The sequence below is a fragment of the Protomyctophum parallelum genome, assembly GCF_964188405.1.
Source record: "Protomyctophum parallelum genome assembly, chromosome: 1".
Taxonomy (NCBI): domain Eukaryota; kingdom Metazoa; phylum Chordata; class Actinopteri; order Myctophiformes; family Myctophidae; genus Protomyctophum; species Protomyctophum parallelum.
This window is the reverse complement of record NC_139697.1, coordinates 38052101-38075802: the sequence shown is the minus strand read 5'-3', so window position 1 is coordinate 38075802 and position 23702 is coordinate 38052101. Positions and strand designations below refer to the sequence as shown.

At 43.8% G+C, this 23702-nt stretch overlaps 1 protein-coding gene across 1 annotated transcript; it reads left to right on the top strand.

The window, feature by feature from the left end:
• Positions 1 to 2418: 2418 nt before the first annotated feature.
• On the top strand, positions 2419 to 22571 carry LOC310872815 (voltage-dependent calcium channel gamma-4 subunit-like; the record flags this gene model as incomplete). The annotated part of the gene is made up of 6 exons (XM_083784969.1): positions 2419 to 2449; positions 11239 to 11490; positions 13162 to 13245; positions 15711 to 15848; positions 16339 to 16773; positions 22069 to 22571. 6 exons carry the CDS (start codon positions 2419 to 2421, stop codon positions 22491 to 22493), a joined length of 1365 nt encoding a protein of 454 aa, XP_083641095.1. The 3' UTR covers positions 22494 to 22571.
• Between the last annotated feature and the right edge of the window lie 1131 nt (positions 22572 to 23702).

The window sequence follows — 23702 nt, the reverse complement described above, 5'->3', positions numbered from 1 at the left end:
CTTTACAGGAACATTTTACAGCCACGATCAATGAGGAGCCCCTGTTTCCAGTTAAGGTTTTCCTGCCATCATCACTCTAGGTGAAAATTGAGGCAGACCAGCCGACTATTGTACGGATGGGTGCCCCGGGGCGCAGCCATAGCTGAGGTGTTATAAGCTCAGCTTGACACCTCAGCATTGATTGCCTATACAGGGCACCACTCCATGGATTTGTCTATACAGCACAAGATACTACTGTATTATCATCTCAGCCTGAATGAAAAGTACAGTACAATAGACCAGCACCCACTTATTTAAGTGGGTGCTGTGGCACCCTGGGGTGCCTTGACACAAGTGCAGTGTCACAGCGTGACACGTTGTGAGCTTGTAGATCTAGATTTATGGTGAATGTTACCCAGCAGAATAGGGTTAAGGTGGTTAAACGTATAGTTGTCAATCTGTCCTAATGGAAATTGATATAAGCCTACTCTCAAGTGTTCCTCGTAACACACCGTATAGGGAGAAAGATTGACATATGTACGTACTGTAATAGTAATATGACATCAATGGAAGGTTCTAAAAATGAACCCTGTCATTCAGGGGTGCCATGGATGAAAACGTTATTTCCAATCCACGGGTGCCCTGAGCCAAGAATGTTTTGAGGACCCCTGCAGTAGAGCCATATAGACAGAGTTGCAACATCGAGGGGACAGAAAACAGCCGCGTCACATGGTTCATATACTCGAGAGCCCATAGACGCCAATGCATATACTTCTGGTGTCCCTATTCGCCAATAGAAGTCTATGTAGAGGAGCCGCCATTAGACTGGCCCCATGAAGTGAATGGAGTTGTCGTGACTCTGTCTATTACTCTATGGCTATGCCCTGCAGTAGACCATTGATCATTATGCGAGTATAAGTACATACACATGACATTGTTTATGTGACGCATCACTCTCTGGAAGAGCAAACGATGCTGATTTACTGAACTGTTCCGGGACACGTCTTTCAGTTGCCAAATAAGGGACGATACCGTATTACGGAGTGACGGCTGGCAGCCCTACTTCACACCACGGCAGAGGAACTTTCTAGACGTACCGGTAATCTCTCTACATCCTCTCAGCTGTTTCCTGGAACATCATTCAATCCGACACAGTTGAACACACATGCACAGTTGCACACGCACACACACACGCAGATGCACACACACACACACACACACACACACACACACACACACACACACACACACACACACACACACACACACACTGTATGCACGCACTCGTGCAGTCAAGCACGTACGTATGAACACGCACGCACGCACGCACTTCTCGCTTGCCTGTTAGACTTTGGGATCCACTGTTGCCATGGCAATGGAACAGAGAACGCTCTCTTGCATTGCTGTTCTTTTCTATTGCTTTATATAAATTCTCCTCTCTCTCTCTCTCTCTCTCATTGTGTGAGTCTTCTCATTCATTATAGACAGCAGGTCTGTGCACACAGAAAAATCACTGTGCATTTAAGTCTGGCCGTAAAAGAAAATGGAAACCCTCTATAGCCTATACTTCGGTGAACGGTGTCCCCCACGGGTCTATATTTGGTCCTCTCCTTTTTCTTCCCTCTACACACCAAATCTCTTTAGCCGTATAGATAGCAGATCTACAAGGCTCACACACCAAACGTTTTGCCTGCAGCTACGACATGCTCAGAATAGGGATGCTATGGGTTTGATGTGGTTAACCACTGCTTTAACCATGCAGGCAACACGTTGTGAGCTTGCAGATCGGCTGTAGACGGACAAAAGTGATTCAAGTTTTCAACTCTGGTCCGTTTCACTGAGACCAGAGGGTTTATGTGGTTGAGTGAACACCCCAGGTTTCGTTGGGTGGAGAACAGAAAACATTTTGCAAACAGAAGCAGCACATCAACCCTTTTGCTCCAAGATGCCTCATGTCATGTTTGCTAATCGAACGAATCCCTCTCTCCTCTCTCTCTCTCTCTCTCTCTGTTTCTGTTTATCAGGACCCCCCCCCCCCCCCCCTCCCCTCTCTCTCTCTCTCTCTTCGCTCCCTCGCAGAAGCGTCTGTGACAAGTCAATGAGCGGAGCCGGAGACGCACACTGAAGGACCCACGATCACTGAGAGACAGAGAGAGACAGAGAGAGAGAGAGAGAGAGAGAGAGAGACAGAGAGAGAGAGAGAAAGACAGAGAGAGAGAGACCTACAAGCTAAAGAGAGAAAGAGGTAGAAGAGGTAGAAGACTTTGAAGACTGAAGGGAGGAAAGGATAAGAAGAGAGAGAAGATAGGGTTAAACGGCGGACGGACGGATGCTGTTGGGAGTGTGAGGCTCCTGAGCGCTCTTCACTGACTGAGGAAGAGGAAGAGGAGAAGAACTGACTGAGGAAGAGGAAGAGGAGAAGAACAGCAACAGGAGAGGATGGACGTGAAGACCAGACACATGCCCCCAGGTAACACAAACACACACGCACACACGCACGCACGCACGCAAGCACGCACGCACACACACACGCATATTCACACACAGTATGCATTGTGCAAACACGGAGAACAATATAAACTGTGCATCATTCACACAGGCGTGCAATTAAATGTGCGAGACAATACACATATCCATATGCGTGCACAGCCCCACACACGCACACACACACACAGGCAAGTGTGCATGCAAACTACACATAGATGGTGTGGAGATGGTGAGGATGGTGTGGAGATGGTTGCAGTGGAAAAGTCACATGCACATTAATGCTTAATTTGTTTAATATATGTTAATATTGCCTATTATCCGTACAATCAAACTGAAATGCAATGCAATGTGAGATCGTATAGATACCGCTATTTCCATAGAACGAAGACAACAAAGTGTAAACCTTTAGCCACTTTGAAACCCTACATGATTGACCGGAGTCCTTCAGGGCTCTATATACTAGTGTATTTTCTGTTTTCTTTTACTGTGGCGAAAGCTTTAGCTGATAGCCGATATGGACAAGCTGCTGATTCGAGCTTGCCAATCTGCTGTTTCCTGTGAAAGCTTTCCCCACAGTACGGATGAAGTGGTTAACCAATCTGTGTGTTCATTTGATATAACGAGTGTATCGGCATTCAGCAGTGGTTGGAGGTGGTCTCCCTCTTCTTTTGAGAAATGTTGACTCTGGACATCGTCTATACCGGTTGACAAATGTCAGTAAAGTTATTTGAAGTAGGCGGTCAAGACAGGTCAATTCTTACAGTTAACACTGGATGATTATGGGTAACACTGCTTTGTATAACTGTTACACTGCTATTGTATAACTGTGGTCAAGATATTACTTGATATGTTCATGTTAAAGTGGAAATCAAATGTTATTGTTGTTGTTGTACAGTTACGTGCCTACATGGTTGTGAAAAATGGATCCGTTATGTAACGGGGAGGTTACTGGCGTGGCACCGGATGTGCCACCATCTTTAGTTTGAACGTTGCAATACTTCTCTCTTCTGGAAGAGTGACATAGTGTACATATTGTTTGAGTTTTCAACATCCTGCTTTTACTGTACTTTCACGCTCCTTTTTATACTCGTATTTCTTTTCTGTGACCACGTAAACACATGCAGGGGTCATCACCATGCTGGCTTGTTGGTGGACATTTTTGTCAAAATTGAAGAACTACTGGTATACTAGTTGGATTCCTATTATGCCATAAAGTGTTGTGGATACATTATTCTGAAGAAAGGTGGAGACTTGACATTCAGTAATTGGGACAGTATGACCACAATAAGATTATAATGGTCTGTAAAAAAGTCTTTGCCATGGACACAATCGTCTATATACGGACATACTGATGACCCCTGGCCTAGGGACCGCTCCTTTTTCCCTCCACACTAAACATCTCTGCCAAAAATAGCCCATCTACAAGCTCACAGTACAATGTGTTCCAATATGACGCATTCTAAGCTTATAGATTGATAGATTGAAAACGTTTGCCCTATCGGGTTCATGTGTTTAATTAGAATAAGAGAGAAGATTCAATGGGTTCAGTGTCTTGCTAAAGGCCATTTCAGTCAGTGTGACATGTGGATTTTGACAGGCACCTATAGTTCATTGATTGACTGGACTGGCTGCTGCGAGAGATTTTAACCTGTCAACTCTGCGGCACTAATCCCTGGTTAACCTCCTGCATGTTAATTGGACCTGATGTCCATGTTATTGCATATGCCAACTGATTTCTGTGTGCTGCTGCTGTACACATGCTGTTAACCACAGTCACTGCCAGTCTTTTATTTCACCCGGAAAATACATTTTGTGACAGCGAGCATCGGTAAATAGCAGTCCAAGTCAAAGGTCAAGTTTACAGTTTAAGCCGTGAAATGCACATTAACATGAATCCCGCTTCATCTCTCTCTCTCAGCAAAGGCGTTATTGGCCTGAAAGGGAGGAGAGTGGCCTTCCGTGTGCGGTCAGGGACAGGGTTAGTATTGAGCGTGTCGGAAAATGAATGTGGTTTTTAACTGATTGTGAACGAGGGACCACCACCCTGACTTAGAATCAACCTGGGGACCACTGTGTTTTGGGTGGGGATATGGGCTAAGATTAGCGCTTTTGTATACATTTTAGAGGTTTATAACCGGTGCTATTGAACACAATAGTGTGTTGGTTAAAAAAATATATTGAACCAATGAAAAGTATTAAAAAGTGCTTCGGACAAAACCTCTTAACTCCACTGGACCCTCAAACTGTCAAGGCAGCTAACTCCACTACCTCTCCCCCTCTCATGCAAATAATTGACAAGAGGTATACTTATAGGAATGCTAGGGGTTCACGTGTAGGCCCTACATTATTCTGCACAGATTCTCTAGAGAAGTTTGCAGCTTCAATTATACGTTTCAATGTATTACCATCACATTGTGCATTAGTCCCCTAGCAGGGTAATTAGACAGGCCCTTACAGAGACAATGGGCATAATGACCCACTGTCATCATCACATTTCTCGATTATTCTTTTTAACGTAACGCTATTTTAAGATTTTGCATTCATATTCCTCCTTTTGTCCAGGACATGTAATATGCTTGAGGACAGTATAGAGAGAAATGACAGAGGAGGAAGCACCTGCAAAGTGCAGTACGTAATTCTCGAAATTGGAGAAGATGGCATAGTTATATCATATATTATTTCTCATTCCTTATACTTTGAGATGTACGTGTCATGAAGAGACAGAGTGCGAGAGAGAGAGAGAGCGAGAGAGAGAGAGAGAGAGAGAGAGAGAGAGAGAGCGCAACCTACTGTACCCAATCACAAATACCTTTTGTGTGAGATGTGAATGTACTGCACATGGTCATTATCTAACCATGGTCTTGTCACTGTCAGCTGCATACAGTACTAGCATAATGTGAATTAAAGCCCGTATATATGGGATCTCAGCGTTCCACCTGTTAAAACCACTTAAACCCCGGCATCCGTGTTGCGGGGAAAGCGTTCACAGAAAATGGAAGATCGACAAGCTCACAACACAATATTACAGAAAACGGAAAAGACCCTTGTATAGGGCCCTGAGGGACGCCAGTCAACCACATGGGGTTTAAGTGGTTTAAGGTCAGTCGGTGTGCAAGAGAGTCGGCTATATAAACGCCTCAAAAAGAATGGAAATGTGTAAATGTCACAGTGGGAGAATGCTAAGATTATTAGGTTCAGTACAGACAAATCCACGGAGGGGTGCCCTGGGCGCAGCCATATAGCTGAGGTGTACCACATTAAGCGACAATATGATGCGTCAGTGACACTACGACATATTGTATACCCTAACGGAGGGCCTGACACATGCACACACTGTATACATACTGTATACCTATGTGGATCCACCAGGCCTGTTACCCGACTCAGGATACACACACACGCATGCAGATTAGACACACCAATGGACCGACATGCGGAAACAACGGTCGAACATACGCTGCTCCCGTGCTTGTGGGCAGACATGTCATTACTGTATGTCCAAAACTGTTACTTTTCGTGGTTCAAATTCAAAAACAGATAGAAGTTCGACGAGCTCAAACCATCTCGCATTATTGCACCAAGTCTCGAGCTTGCGGATCTGCTACTTTTGTGTGGCGCTGTAGTAGGGCGCTGATTTAGTTTAGTTAATATGATCCTAGTTTTTATTTTTATTTGATGCATTAGCTTGTGTTGTTCTTGTTACTTGATACTGTAAATCGCTCCGGATTAAGCGTGTGCCTGAATTGTAAATTGTAAACTGTATGAAAAAGTGGAGATAAGAGGTTTCTGCCCGACAGCAACGATATATAGACTCCATGGGCTATATCTCACACCACCCCTTAACCCTTATCCTAAACTAATTTGCCATTTTTTACTATTTAAAAAAAAAAACTTTTAAAATAGTTCAAATAGCCTGTGAAGAAGAGTCCAAGAATACCCTTTTAGGGGTTTTATTCACCTTTCCAGTCCAGTGCAGATTATGGTACAGTGCAGCCTCAGCAAAGACGAAAAACAAGATCTGGCCAAAATAACAGTTGTACAAACATACTACAACACCTAAAACAATGAGAAGCTGTAACAGGCCATACCCTTACTTTCCAAAGGGCCCTGGCAGCTCTCACTTAGGCCGTTACCTGTGTCAACCAAGGTCTCACTAACACACATCACCTGCAGGCTCCCTTTTTATAGGAGTGAGACATACCAAACCACATCACAGCAATTGGCAATTCAATTAACTCACCATAAGCAAGCAAAAGGCCAGTGAGTTAACACACCATTACTGAAGGTTTTACCATTAAACATGAAATTCCGGACGTCCATATACACAAACGTCCATACACAATCTATAGTTTCGTTTTAAATAAGATTGCTCTCGAATCAAACACCCCTCATCCTCTGCAGCACTTGGCACCTTCCCAATCAACAGCGGCAATGCCACTGCAGAGGGGAGAGATGACTCACACAACCGATTCCACTTCAAATCAATAAATACATTTAAAACCATTAGTAGTATACTTCAGCAATGCATTTCCGTTACAGTATCAATAAATACAATTCACAGCTTGACCCACCACTTCCAAGCCGGCTGATTGATAATTAATTGGAAGCAGATGTAGTCAAGTTTATATGCGATGTCCCCAATCATTGTCTGTGTATAGGGCACGGGCTGCCCAATGTCTCGATGTAGATCGGCTATTGGAACATCGGCTATGTTTTTCAAAATAGTAAAAAATGGCAAATACGTTTAGGGGCTAAGGGATAAGGGGTGGCACAAGATGGAGCCCTATATACAGTAACACAATTGACCGTGTTCAGATGATGGAAGCCAGGCGGGTTAGGGCTATCCGTGTCACTGCAAGCTGGAGACCGCACCTGTCAGCGGGGAATGTTTGAACAGGAGGAGTAGGATGGAGACGCTATTCAGTATTTTAGCTGTGACGTGAGCGCCCCCTCCTGAGATACTTCCGGGTCCTACTTTTGTGTCGCTTTTGTGTCCCCATGGAGTTATACTGTGACGCTCCGTCGGACTAAATCTGAGACGAAAACAACCACGAAAGTCTCATTTTACCGCTTTCCTCGCAACAACAAAGCTGCGCTGCTCACCAAAATCTGGCTGTGACAGGCCGTCTGCCCCACATGGAATACTATCGCCATTTAATTTGATTGTGTCAACTAAATCCTCATTAATGCAAACTAGATTCAACATACTCAAGCCTGCACACATTGTAAATATCCCCCGAAATATTTTACCGAGCAAATGGACTGTTGCCACCTTCAATAATAATGATAATAATAGTCTTTATTGTCTCCACATCATATATTTTTGTTGTCATGGACACTTGTACAAAACATTAATAATTCTACTCGAGTTGGAAGCATTAAGACCCATTTTAACCCTCTATGGCTTCCTTTCTGAAAAATAACGTCAATTTAAAAAGATTTTTCTAAAGGTTTAGATATTCTATTTACAATGGGATGCGGACGGGAGCTGGTGCCACTTGGACCCGGACGTAACGTAGCACTACAAAATGACGTCGGACTTAAATACTGAATGTCGACCTCCCGGTGGGGGCTCCTCACTCGCGGGTGAGCCAGTACGGTATATACAACAGCAGTGGCAAAGCAGTGGGAGGAATCCATTGGCACAATGACTCAAATGTGAGGGGGCGCTGCTAATTGGCTACTCCAAATGCAGAAGAAAAATAATAATAATAAAGGATTCAGCCTGATCACTCACTCATCATTATGAAATGAAAGTAAAGAAATATATATATTTATTTGAGTATAAAACATAATTACGTGAAATTAGTGGTGGTACATCTGTGGCTGATCAGTCCAGCGGTTTGTGAGATTAGTTCCGGACACAGATGGACAGGCAGACATATACTGTACTGTACCGACAGACACTCTCAGAAGGTTCCCCTTCCATGATTTTAATAGCATGAAGGTCCAATTGTATAACTAAGGAAGCATTCTTGGTTTACCTAAACTATTTCTATGCATGTGATGTATTACCTTGTGTTTCCCTTTCTTACTGTAAGCACTCTGGATTCCGCTGAATGCCGAAATTGTAAATTAATACTATGCTGTATATCAATGTATTAAGTTGGGGGGCTTGCTGTCGGGCTACTGTTTGGAAATTACAATAACAGTTCAGAGGGTGAAAATTGTGCAAGGTCAGTATGAGGTCACAGTGCCTGGGGACTTGTTATTGGGGATTCTGTTGCTATGGAAACAGGTTGGTATTAGCTCAAATGTTCTGGAGCCCACTTTTGAATTGATGTTTTCCATGTGATTCTTTCTCCTTTGTTTTCTGAAATCGATCACGTTCACACATGACTCAATGGCATAACAATAACACTATGAACCAGGCAGGGGTCTGGTTCATAGTGCTCACACCTATGGCGTTGTGAGCTTGTAGATCAGCTATTTTCGGCAAAGAGGTTTGGTGTAGAGGGGGAAATATAGAAGTATATAGAGCCAACAATAGTTTAAGTGGTAAAATGTCTTGAAATACACATGGATCCAACATACACTGATGATAGTGCTGTCAAAGTCTATGAAGCTATCTATGAAATTCATGAAAATGTTTAAAGTTAATTCTGCAACACAGTTATAACTTATACAATATGTAGTAGTGGGGGTCTGAAAATGACTGCTATAAACTGTATTCTCTTCTCTTCTCTTCTCTCAAATATTAATTTGCACCGTGCCAGCAAATATATGAAAGCGTTCTTTCATATATTTTATTCTGACAGCTAATTTACCCTTGAAAGCCTTATGGGTCCATTTTGTCCCTCAGGATTAAATAATGAACACTGCAGCTTAACCACTTAAACCGTATATACTTAGTTGATCATGGTCCCCCGGGGGGCTTCTTTAACCACTTAAACCCTACATACTTAGTTGATCCGGTGGGAGGGGGTTCTTCTTCTCTCAATACCAAGGGCCCTATCTGGCCTTATTCCTTATCCCTAATCTTCTTATAGGCATTTATATAAAATACTTCAAATACCTCAGGTCTTTTGTGAGTGAGGCAGCTCCACAAAGGAAATAAAAACGAGAATCGGCATGGCGACATCAGCCATGACAAGACTTGCCAGGATGGAGAAGCAACACCAAACACCAGCTTTCCGGTGAAGGTCAGACTGTACAAGTAACTCTCCACCCTACTCTACGGTTGTGAGAGCTGGACACGCACGGCGGACACCGAGCGCAGGATACAGTCCTTCGCAAACAAGGGCTACAGAAGGACGCTGCATATATCATATAAAGAACACCGGACAAATGCTTATGTTAGACACACCACCCATGCTGGAGAACAGGAGCCTCTACTCTCAACAGTAAAGCATCACAAACTGGCCTGGCATGGTCATGTCACAAGGCATACCTCGCTGCAAATTGCAAAGACCATCCTACAGGGGACAGTGGAGGGACAGTTTTTAGCGTGTAGTGTATTTTGTGCAAAACTAATGCTTGGAATGGACTCAGAATCATGAAAAAAAGGAAAGTTTGGCATTTTTGCCTGCCATAGGATGTTAATGGTAGGGTCACAAGAAACCCCTATTAAAAATGGCTCAATACTGACATATTTTAGGCCAATAAAAAAAGACTATAATATACCAAATCTCCCACCCGTCCACCTCGGCTGCCGGACTACTAATATACACATGACGACTGATTACAAAATGAGCTGCAGACAACATAGAACTATGACAACTAGAATGTAATATAGAACGGAAAACAGAAATACATGACCAGGCAGGATAGGCAAAGTTTGTGAATGTGAGTGCAAGAGATTTTTTTAAACAACACCTGTGTCGCACCGTCAGTTCATACCAATAATGCACAAGCAGCAGCAGTGAATGACATCTCTGTTCAATGAGATTTTACATTTACATCTAATCCAACATCCTTGTGTTTCCCAGCTTGATCCCACTATCCATCCTTCCATAACAATCTAAACATGTCTGTGCCTGTTAGTTATAGTTTCTAGGTATTATACTCTCAGAAATGACTCATGATTCATGAAACACGTACAGTAGGCCTATAGCAATGGGAGGGGAGCATTATGACTGTACGTATCTAAATGTTAAGTGGACAACTGGAACTGCTTGCTTGTGTGTGTGTGTGTGTGTGTGTGTGTGTGTGAGTGACAAATAATTATAACCCTCTTGAATCTCTCTTTTTTAATCTCTCTTGAATCTAAAATAAGGCAAAATAAAAGCATCTTGAGTTTGCTTAATGTGTTTTTCAGCAGTAAAAGAAAATAATATTTCATATTATGCAACAAAGCGCAACAAGCACTAGAGCATTAGAAATGATACACCACCAACGCAATTACCAGAATGTTTAGAATATTTCATCGTTGACTATTCAATTCATCGTTCTCACCCGTTCTCGGAGTGTTGTTTTGAATTCATGTAGGCTAGATTTTCTTGTTTTTGTCGCATTCCTATAAGCCAATAAATTGATGACTGGCAGAGCCGCGGAGTCTCCACTAAGAGTCTCCTACTGAGTCTCCTATTGACCGACAATGATCCGGTCATCAAATTAGCTTGGCTTGGCTTAGGAATGCGGTAAAAACAAAATAAGTCTCAATTTTTTTGGGTGAACTTTAATGGGTTTTCCCCAGTTCCCAAACAGGTTCAAATCCTCTCCTCTCCTCTCCTCTCCTCTCCTCTCCTCTCCTCTCCTCTCCTCTCCTCTCCTCTCCTCTCCTCTCCTCTCCTCTCCTCTCCTCTCCTCTCCTCTCCTCTCCTCTCCTCTCAGCCATGGTGTGGTGCGAGCGGGGCATCCAGGTGCTGCTGACCACCATGGGGGCGTTCGCGGCCTTCGCCCTGATGACCTTGGCCATTGGCACAGACTACTGGCTGTACTCCCGCGGCTTCACCTGCAACAGCACCGCCAACTCCTCCTCCTCCTCCTCCTCCTCTTCGCAGGACGACAGCGGCAGCAACAAGGATAAGAAGGACCCCGGAGCGCTCACCCACTCAGGCCTCTGGAGGATCTGCTGCCTGGAGGGTGAGTGTGTGCAGGCCAGGGTGGCACTGTTGTATTTCACAGACGAAACATGTGCACTGACTATATACCTTTTTGTCACTGATGAAAACTAAATGGGACCGAAACAGAAACAAAAGCTAAGAATCTGACAATTCAGTCTAGAAAAACTGAAATGTAATGTAGTGGATTAGAGATCCGTTTAGAACTAAGACAAAGTCATTTTAGGTTGTGTCACTCTCTGGAAATAGCCGATCTAGTCTACTGTTATCTGCTATTATTAAACAGCCAAAATATAGGGCTTAATAGTGTTTTATTTATTTATTTTTAATAATCTGAATCTACAAAATAACTATAACACAAATCTTCATATAATAGTAGTGGAGTAAAAGTACAATATTTTCCTCTGAGATGTAGTGAAAATAGTAAATACTGAAAAAATAAGAAAAATAACTCAATATTGCACAGTATATACTTGTACAATTTAGACATTTAGCAGGCGCTCTTAATCTAGAGCAATTTACAGTAAAGCAAGAGCAAAAACATAAAAATAGTGCTATGGCAAGTGTTGGCGAGATTTGATTTGATTTGAAGATGGAATCTGAAGAGGTGGGCTTGACTACGCCGGGAGATTGGGAGTGAGGCTGCAGTTCTCATTGTAATGGGAAGTGCATCCATTTTGGATCAAGAGAGCAGTAAGGAGGGAGTTACAATAGCCATGTTTTGATATGACTGATGCCTGGATAAGGAACTGGGCTGACTCCTGAGTGAGGAAGGGTCTAATTATTGTGTGTGTGTGTGTGTGTGTGTGTGTGTGTGTGTGTGTGTGTGTGTGTGTGTGTGTGTGTGTGTGTGTCTGTGTGAGTGTGTGTGCATGTGTGTTCCTATAGCTGTGTCCATTCTAATAAGGCTGACACGCAGCTCAGCCATGAAGCACACAACTCAACCTGCATGAAAGGCATCACGCACAAACATGCGCAAGTGCATGCACACACACACACACACGCACGCACGCACGCACGCACGCACGCACGCGCACACACAGTGGATCAGACTCAGGTGGTGTGTAGACTGTAGAGGGGAAACGGAGGGGAGGCACTATTGATGACCCCTCAGGGTCGTCTCTTTCGGGTGGAAACCTCATCCCAGTATGTTCATAACTGTTACTTTTCAGGATCCAAAAAAGATCTGGATCTGCTACTTTTGTGTGACGCTGTATTGATCAAGTGTATAGGGCAAAACATCTACATATTTGGTTAAGAGGTTTCTGCCCGACAGGGACAATATTGATTGCACGCACGCACGCACGCACACACACACACACACACACACACACACACACACACACACACACACACACACACACACACACACACACACACACACACACCGAGCACTGCATTTGTGTTTATATAACACCAAATGTCTATTCTTCCTTGCTTTTCCACCCTCCTCTTCCAAACGTTCACTCCCTTCCTCTCTGATGCATACTTCCGTCCTTCCTTCAAATTCTTTGCTTCATCCTCCATCTGGCTATTATGTACAAAACTCACCCCCTGAGTAAAACTTCCTCCTGTTCCCCATGGCAAGCATCCCCACCTCCCCTCTTCACTCAAACAACACCTAACTCTAACCCCTATCTGCACTGCACCTCTGCTCCTTTCAACGCCCACCACTCCGCCCCCTGTCTGACAGGTTTGAAGCGAGGCGTGTGTTCTCAGATCAATCACTTCCCGGAGGATGCAGACTACGACCAAGATGCTGCAGAGTACCTGCTGCGTAAGTCTCTCAGTCTCTCAGTCTCTCTCTCTCACACACACACACACACACACACACACACACACACACACACACACACACACACACACTTGCGGGAAAATCTGGCCATAACTGCTAGTTTCTTTTACGAATGGGCCCAGATTGCACACAATAAGCTTGTATAGGGCATAGAAGTGGCAGCCATTTTCTGTTCCAGACTCCATACATTTTTCCCATAGAGATTTCTAAACATATTTATATAAACTACTTTAAGCCTAGAATCAAGCCATCCAGGATCCTGGTGAATCATGACCATGAAACATACTCAAAGAAAATAACAAGGCTAAGGCTTAAATTAATCCATATAAAAATATTTGGAAATCTCTATGGGAAAAACGAATGGGGTCTGAAACGATGGGAACCAGAAAATAGCCGATCTATGCCCGATATGCACATAATAATGTTCCGATGCACGTTCATGCATAATATGCACGGAAAATGTTGACATCACATGTGCACGTGCTCACATCCATGGCGCACACGTGGTGTGCATGGATGTGTGCACACAAAACAAAAGGGACAGGATGATAAGACGGGGGTGGTGGGCGCTGCACTGCCGGCACACATCAATACACGGATGTCAGATTGAAGTGAAAAGCTGTTGGAGAGTGTGTGTGTGTGTGTGTGTGTGTGCGTGTGTGTGTGTGTGCGCGTGTGAGCTGTGGGAGTGTGCGCGCATGCTGAGAAAGCCTGTCTGTGTTCCACTGTCAGGAACACAGTCTGGGGGTGTAGAGAGAGACAGCACTCCATCCTCAGTAGATGGAATGTAAAAGGCACAGCCTTCACTAGCAGTGTGTGTGTGTGTGTGTGTGTGTGTGTGTGTGTGTGTGTGTGTGTGTGTGTGTGTGTGTGTGTGTGTGTGTGTGTGTGTGTGTGTGCGCGCGCGTGCGTGCGTGTGTGTGCAGCTCAGATCCATCCATCCATAAATGGTGCATTTATAGCGCCGTTCCCATGGTGCTGTATAGTGTGCATCACATTCACACACCGACGGCGGAGGAAACTATGTGATGAAGATGAATATATACAATAAAGACCCCCTGCCTTCAGCAGGCTACAGCATGTTCCAGTCAGATCTAATCCCTCAGCAATGTTCCTTGACCAAACTGTCCATCTTCATATCTCAAAGTTGTCCGGACCGAAATTAGTTTCAGATTCAATTTCTGATTCTGGTTTAGTATTTGGCCTTCAAATAGTCTCTTTGTCAAACCACCACCAAATGGAACATCCACCTCACTTCCTGTACTTTTATAGCTGTTCCTGGTACCTCCACTTCTTGGAACTATTGATAACATGCTTTTCCCCCACAGCTCCCCCTATGAGCAAACCAGAAAAAAATAAAATATATTCAACCATATTTTAACAGAAATTGTTTAAAACAGATTGTTGTGACATCTCCCCTTTCTAGGGTGCGTTCGGAAAAACACTTGCCTATTAGTTTCAGTTTGTATTGGCTTAGTGTGCCACTTGCACCACAACCAGTGGCGTGCACAGATAGACACTAGGGGGTGCTATAGAGCACCCCTGCCCTTTTTGGCAATGTGCTCTTAAAAAAATATATATATAAAAAAAAGAAATCTGTATTTGTAGTGTGTGGACCATGCGGTGACATTGATCAAATCTTGATTAAAAAACGCTTCTACTATATTATTTAGGCCCCCCACAATCTAAAGCTATGTTTCTATGTCAGTGGTTCTTCGATAAAAAGAAAATAGCAGACCTACAAGCTCGTAGCGTGCCACTCGGTGGCGCGCTATGAGCTTGTAGATCTGCTATTTTTCAATAGCTATAAAGCACCAAAATGGGTTCCCGCCCCAAAATGCGCTGCACAAGGTGCCCTTTTTTTTCACTTGAGCACCTGCCCCTCTAAATGTCTGTGCACGCCACTGACCACACCTGAACACATGGATACAGTAGCAAGGGGATTCTGGTTGTGTTCAGGCATACTCAGAGCCATAGAGTAAGACAAGAGTTACGACAACTCTGTTCATTCATGGGGCCAGTCCAATGGCGGCTCTTCTATACGTATATAGACTTCTATTGGCGGGCACCATAGCGAAGAGTGACAATGTCCTGGACCAGAAGTTGTCAGAATGCACTGAACTCAAGCAACAGGCCAGATTTATTCCCTTCATTTTAGATCGAACATAAACATTACAGAGACTTTAGTCGTCACTGTACAATACTTTGAAACAGTTGTCATGTTGCACACATGCCTAAAATTGCTGATATTTGCGCCGCCCTCGTTGAAAACAATGTATTTCAAACTCCAGCTTGTCACTCTCTCCAGGCTGCATGGACAGCGCTCGAGCGCTTAGTTGAGTTGCGGCAGTTGCCCCCTCAATGGTGCAACTCTGTCTTACTCTATGGCTATATAGTGAGCCTGTATCCGAACGCACCCAGAATCTCCTTGCTATCCATGTGTTCAGGTGTGGTGCGAGCCTCTAGCATCTTCCCGATCCTGAGTGCTATACTGCTCCTGCTGGGCGGGCTGTGCGTTGCATCCAGCTTCTACAAGAACAAGAGGAACATCATCCTTGGAGGAGGGATTCTCTTTGTAGCTGCAGGTGATCTTATTGCTTATATTTGTAGACATTTCAGGCATCTAATTAAACACATTAATTCACTGGATGAATGTACAGAAACAACATGAGTCTTGAGTATAGGGAACCGGACCAATCACCACTCCAACGACAAACAGCCAGCCTACGGCAATAGATACAGAGTTCAAAGTGTTCAAGTGTTACTTGTTTTGACTTATTCCTGTAATGCACGGTACTAGTATTCCGATAATCATTTTGATAATGGTGTGTGCCTTGCTGCAAAGTTTGTTGGAGCATTTAGGATACAGGGCGCATTTGAAGGACTTAATTACAATATGATAGATATGTTTAGATATTTCCCCACATTGCCGGTAGACAACGCAGACAGCAAACAACCTTTGAGTGTTTGTTAAGATGAATGTGTGCCTGAATGGGTGAATGCACAATCTATGTAAAGCGCCTTGGATAAAGGCGCTATATATAAATGCACCATTTACATGTTGTTGCTCCTCAGGCCTCAGCAACATCATCGGGGTGATCGTCTACATCTCGGCGGCGCTGAGCGACATCTCGCCCAAGAAGGACGAGGACAAGAAGTGGCACTACTCGTACGGCTGGTCCTTCTACTTCGGAGGCCTCTCCTTCATCCTGGCGGAGATGGTGGGCGTGCTGGCGGTCAACATCTACATCGAGAAGAACAAGGAGCTGCGCTGCCGCTCGCGCGCCGACCTCTTCAAGAGCACCACGCACGCCGTGCTGCGCCTGCCCAGCTACCGCTTCCGCACCGGCGGCGGGCGCTCCTCGCGCTCGTCCTCGCGCTCCACCGAGCCCAACGGACGCTCGCGCGAGAACTCGCCCGGCGCCGGGGCGTCCAATAAGGCCTTCAGCCTGCCGCCGTCCGCGCCGCCCTTCTCCGTGGCCACGCTGCCCAACCCGCACCACGGCACCGGTAGGCCTACGGATGGCTCCCAATAATACAATATTATACATTCATCGTTAATAGGATAAGAACGTGAAAATAATCGAATATATATATATATATACTATTATGTACAAACACTCAAAGAAAATCTGTTGCAAAGGCTATATCCAAACCCTGCCTATACATTTTAGAGGATACCTACACTGTAAATCCCTGGAACATGTGACACGTTTAACCTAAACACCATGTGTGTAATAATAAAATGCCAAGTGTTTATTAATGGTCATAAAATACAGTAGAACACGAGTTCACTCAAACACCTCACGAGAACACCTAGGGGTCGATTTAGGACTTCTATTTTACTTACTTCTATATTACTAATCTAATTACAGTATTATGATCTGGGGGCGTGTAGTATGTCATATTGCAATTTTGGGCATGTTAAGAAGCGCTTTTGACACCCCGCGGAGTGCGCAAAACGGCCTTGAATTAGGCCTCTTTTAGACGGCGACCATCTCCATATAACACGTCAAAGTCCCGTTGCGTTCTCATTTTTTCTTACCCTTTACACGAGAACGCACACGTTATGATATAATGTGCTATTATGCTATACTGTCGCTAGGTGGCGATAACGGGCTGCCAAATAGACATGTCACCCACGTACAAGAAGAAGACGCAAGCAGCGCAACACTGCTCTGGGCGCGCGGCGCCACGGGATGATATATATTTATTAAATAAACGCTGCTGCCGCGGCTGCCGTCTATCACAAGGCTTTTTATTTACATCATGGTTTTACATTCAACATCGCTGATGAGCATCACTTTGTAGGCGAGGAGGGAGGCTTGTTCAGGAACTCCATTATATCATAATGATATTGCTCTGCATCAATGTAATAAACATATGCGCTGTGAGCCAACGTGAGCCATGATGTCATAAGTTTTGCGGATTCACCGTTTTGCCTGTTTATATGGAGACCATAGGAAACGGTGTTCTGAAAGATTTCCACTCTGGAAGGCGGTTTCACTTCGATGCGTTTTCACCTCCTGAGAACACCGTTCTCGTCTAAATGACAGCGCTAAACGGTACTTTATTTTGCCGTTTTTTATGAACACCATCCTCGTGTAAATAGCACCTCAGTCATGGGTGTGTTTAAGGCGTGTTTGAGACGTACCCAATCAACATGTCCGTACTATTCTCTTTACCAGTCAGCTGATGTCACATACGGAATGCGCACTTTGGGGATCGTGGTATGACATTTCTTCAGGCTGGCACCATAGAAGACATGACATGCCTTTGTCACATTTGGGTTAATTATTCCTATTGCACTGCATGCTGTCACCTTTATGCCTCAAAAGAACAGACCCATCTTTCAGATCGGAATGGAATTGCGAGTAGATAGCAGCATATTGGCAAATTGGCAATTCATTAATTAATTCGATAACGATAGAACCATGTACCATACAGCGAATGAAAGCAAGATTCCTAAGGAATATGGAGATTTTTACATTTAATAAAACGGTTGAGAAATGAGAGAACCATGAGTGTTTATAGGCTAATATCAACGTTTTTTTATGAAAGACCAAACGGGCTGTGAACTTGAAGAGCTCAATCACCATCCCGACACGGAAGAAATATAGCCTAGTGCATGCATGTATATGCACTGTTGCACTTGCACACAGTAGCCTACACACGCTCTTTATTTGTTTCTATTGAAAAACACCAGTAAAATAACGTTTATTATATTTTATTTCATTCAAGTCACGACGAAGGAATGAGTTGAATGCGTGCTGCGTAATGCTGTGGCCCCGATGGTATGGTCTTCGCTGAGTTCGCTCGTAGCATTTTATTGAAGAAGACTTGAATCGGGTGTGATACAGCATATGAAAGCACATTTCCCACGGATTATGGAGATGTTTTTATTTATTTTTAAGGTTGAGAAATGAAAGAATTATGGCCGTTTCTAATCTCAACATTTTTTTTAAAAAGACGCAAAACTGCCATGTCTCATAGAAACAAGTAAATAGGTCTATAAAAATAAGCGCATATAACAGGGGTCTGTAACCTATTTTAAATGAAGTGCCATGTTTTTATTTTCTAAATAGTGAGTCTGCCATATCCAGATTAATTTGAATGACACCACATTAAAATAAAAAAACATATTTTGATTGTCCACAAATATAAAGTTCTTCCTTCTTTTTAAATATGTTCTTGCACATTGTTATAATGATCATTATATATCCCCCTGCAGTCAGAGTTCATAGTTTTAATGAATGAATGTGATGCATTGTGAGCTGGTATAGATCTGCTATTTTCAAAAGTAATCTTTTTATTTAATTTTTGGATTAGCTGTCCTTAGTTGGGCAAATGCATTCATCTGGGGATCATTGACATCGGAATGTGCTGTGTGAGGATCACTGGTTTAAACAACATTAGGAGAAAAGCCCAAATAACCACTTTAGAAACAAGAAAAACAACTACACAGAAAGCAACTTTACAGAAAAATAAGCCGCTTATAATAAACAGACATGGCAACACTCTACCAGCTTCCCAGAGCCGCTCAAGTGTCAAATCAAACTGTGCTTTTTGCAGAGGTGGGAGGAAGTCCCTATGTTGCAAGTCCAAGTCGAGTCTCAAGTCTTTGCTCTCAAGTCAAGTCAAGTCTCAAGTCTTTGGCATTCAAGTCCCAAGCAAGTCCAAGTCCTGAACTTTTAGTTTCGAGTCCCAACCAAGTCCTAAGCATTTTGTTTCAAGTCCCAACCAAGTCCTTACCTTTTGTTTCGAGTCCCATCAAGTCCTAAGCATTTTGTTTCAAGTCCCAACCAAGTCCTTACCTTTTGTTTCGAGTCCCAAACAAGTCCCACCAAGACATAATACTAATTAATGATATGTAAAGATTTACATAAATCATGAGCATCTATTGAGCCATTTAGATCATGTCAAAGGTCATGTCTCACCGAGACACAGGATCTGACACAAATTAAATGTTTCCCCTGAGCAAGCAGGCTATTATTATTACAATGGTAAAATGTCATTACTTGCACTGAAAAGGTGTTCAAATCCAGGGTAGAAGAGGAATGTTACATAATGCCTCGATCCACTTTTTCCACTCCCGATCCGATACCGATCTAAAATCATCAAAACCGATCCGATAACTGATACCGATCCGATATCGATCCAATCCGATCCAGCACATATTTAAGTCGCTCTATGCTTTCCCAAATCTGTCAGACATTTTTTTATCTTTACCTTTTATTACAGATTTTATAGTCTGGAATGTTGAATCAGGATTGATCAAGTGATAATATTATTACTCAAAACAGAGAACAACACCTCCCCAGAATAATAGTCAACAAACAAGTTCCACATGAGTATAGGTTGAGAATAACTGACCCATTTATTTTTAACAACTTGAGCCTATACTTCAAATGTGGAAGTGTTCTAGTGACAAATTTATTTTAATGTATTCTATGCCTTTTTTTATCCATACTATTTATTAGTATTATGCACATTATGCACAACATTTTAAGGACCCAGCAATTTGTATCTCTGTGACCCCAAATTATTATTTTGTATTTGTTTATATTGTAAAATCAATGTCAATTTAGAGTACAAATGGAACCTATCATTTGGCTGGGAGTGGGGACCCCTGATCCCCAAACCGTGCATACTGTCCTACAGCTACACAGCACACTGTCTGTCCGTGACAATGGAAATAGTGTCTGTTTATTTAAGCATTGGTTAGCACTTAAGCAGTTATTAGCATCATAGCATGGTCTGTCACATAAGTATTGACAAACAGCGGTCATATTTGTCAACCAACTGTTGGGGACTGTGGGGATATATCATTTTAAGAACATGAGCATGTCGTCATGCTCAGCTGTCAGCTTGTTGCGCTGTTCCGTCTCTCGTCTAAGATGTTGACGCTAATCAATGCTAAAGATTAGCTTGCATGGAGCTAAGGCTGAAACTTTGCTGCTGTTGTTGCCACGGTGGCGAATCCATTTTTGCACTCGGCTGTTGGGTCTTTTTTGTTTTAGAATATATAATACTCCCATGCGGGAGCGGCTGTCAATGTGGCTTTCTCCACACTGAGTAGCAGCGCGCAGTAATAGCTAGTGGCTAGCCTAGCAGCCTGCACTGTGCAAGACTGCCACTGTGAAGTGTGACTGGGGCTGCCAATGCCTCTGTAGCGCACACTGCTGGAGGAATAAAGTCCTGGAGTGGAGTACTAGAATGGACTGGAGTGGAGTGCTTGCAGTGCTTGGAATGGATCGGTCATTTTCGCTGTAGTCCGATCCGATCCCGATCACGTTTTTTGGCTGATATCGACCCGATATCCGATCCGCGGCATCCCTTTATATACAAATACCAAACTATTTTACATGTCATAAAAAAAAGATGCTGTAAGGTATTAAGTGACTTGAAAATGTTCAAGTCAAGAGGGCTCAAGTCAAGTCAAGTCTCAAGTCCTTGGCGTTCAAGTCAAGTCAAGTCTCAAGTCTTTGGCATTCAAGTCCCAAGCAAGTCCAAGTCTATTTTTGATTTGATCAAGCAAGTCTAAAGTCATCAAAATCGGGACTCGAGTCCAAGTCGAGTCTCGAGTCTCGAGTCCAAGTCCCCACCTCTGGCTTTTTGCGTTTATGAGGTGGTCAGACCCACGTCTAATCGTTATGCGCTGAGTGTCTTTAGGTCAAGGGGCTTAATAGCAAATTGCGCAAAGCGAAAATAATTAACATATGGACACTCCCACAATGCTAAAATATTCAGGACCGCGGTAAGCCATAATGTGTGTGCGTTCAACACGGGTCAGTGCGTTCAACACGGGCCGATATGCCTTTCATAATACGAATGTGCGCAGAGCGAGGCCAATTTATGTATTTCCATTGGTAAAACGCACCTTCAAAATCTACCCACTAGTGTTCAAATTCTAAACACCTATAATATGACTGACTTTGATTGTAAAAACTAAACACGTTTATGTGTTTAAAAAGTGTTACAGGGATTAAACATGTTCTGCTGTTTATAATCTAAACACTGTGACACGTTTAAAAAGTGTTACAAATAAGTGTTTAATACTGTTTATAACCTAAACGCTTGGGTTTATTGTGTAGTATAGGGTGTAATATTTATTAATTCTCTATTTACAGTCCGGAAGTAATTAAAATCCCCGGAACAATTTCACCCAAACAAAATCTCCTCCAGAACATAAAAGAAACCATGTTTTTTTTTTATTATTGTTGTCGATTATTCAAATAATTGTTATTAATAGAATATACTAGTAATACATTTACATGTTGGTCACTTTTACGCATCCCTCTCTAGGCAGCGGCGACATCTCCATGTACACGCTGACGCGGGACTCCAAGCTGGGCAGCCTCGGTGGCGGGGCCCCGGTGGACCGCGCCACGCTGGACCGCGCCACGCTGGACCGCGCCACGCTCTACCAGCTGCACAACTACTTCCCCAAGGAGTCCGGCGGCGGCGGGGGCGTGGTCGGCAGCGGGACGCTCACGTCCCTCTCCAAGTCCAACCTGGCGGCGGCGGCAGCCGCGGCCCAGAGCGCCGTCATGCCGCTCAACACCTCTCCCCCCGCTGGGGCGTCGTCCCAGCCCGCCCCGCCCATCTCCACGGCGACCATGGAGAGGGACCGGGGGGGCACGTCGGCCGGGACCCTGGATCGGCTCGGGGGCAAGCGGGATCGGGACAGCAACTCGGACACCCTCAACAGGAAGACCACGCCGGTTTAGGTTAAAATGACAGGACCCCGCTCCCCCTCCTCGTGTACGCGCAGAAAAGAGAGGGGGGTGCGGGGGGGTTGCAGTATGGAGCTGAATTGACGGAGAGAGAAAGATAGCGAGTAAGATGGATGGATTGAGTGGGGAGAGAGAGATAAGACAGAGGGGGGAAAGAGAGAGACAATTTAAATAGAAGGCTGATATTGTTTGGGTGACACTGTAATGGTATCTGTCTCGTCTGAGCCTGCGGTATCTTGTTGCCATCACATGCATCACGAGCAGTCATAAAACATCTACTGTACTGTACTGAACGTGCAGGTCATGGCAATTGCCTTAAAACAGCCATAACAAAAAATGCTTCACTTTGGTACAGCAGTTAGCTATATGAAACAGTGGTGTAGTGACAGCTATAGGAATATGGGTTCATATTATCTCTGGTCCATAGCATTAAGGACTTCTCCTTAATGCTGTTACTCTCAACTTCCTGCGCACGCATGAAATGTCGACTCCTGCAAATATAAAAAGAACGATTTTGCTATTCACCAATACAAACACGGTTTTGTGGTGTCAAAAGCATACTTTCCCTATTGGACGCAGTCTGAGCCCCCACCAGACGTATAAAATGCACTTTTGGGCCAAAATGTTAACAAATCTACCGAGCGGAGACACTCTTCCTGGTTGAGCGATCTTTTTACGAAACAGCGAATCCCACGTCGCAGAGCCGAACAACACCCAATGAGTATGTATTAGTTCTCAAGGTGTAATACCAGTGAGTTGGCACTAGGTGATGGCGTTGCCAAAGAGTAAACCAATGAGGAAATGGTGTTTCTGCCGGTGCATTTTATATGTGTGGTGGAGGGCTCAAAGTGTGTCCACCAGGGAAAGTATAGGCTTTCAACACCAGACAACCGTCTTTGTATCGGCGAGTAGCGAAATCATTATTTTTTATTTTTGCAGCAGTCGACAGGCTGTGCTGCGTTTCATGCGTGCGCAGGAAGTTGAGAGCAACGTTAAGGAGAATTACCAGAGCTAGGTATGAACCAGAGCTAGGTTTATATTAGCCCTGAAACATGACTGTCATGATAATCATGACAGTGACGCAACTGAAGCCAGTTTTACGCGATCGCTACATTTGAAGTGAAGTACGAGCATCATCTGAACCATGGCTAGGTTTATATATATAATAGGCAAGGATTGGAAGTCTTGAAGTGCCTTGTTCGA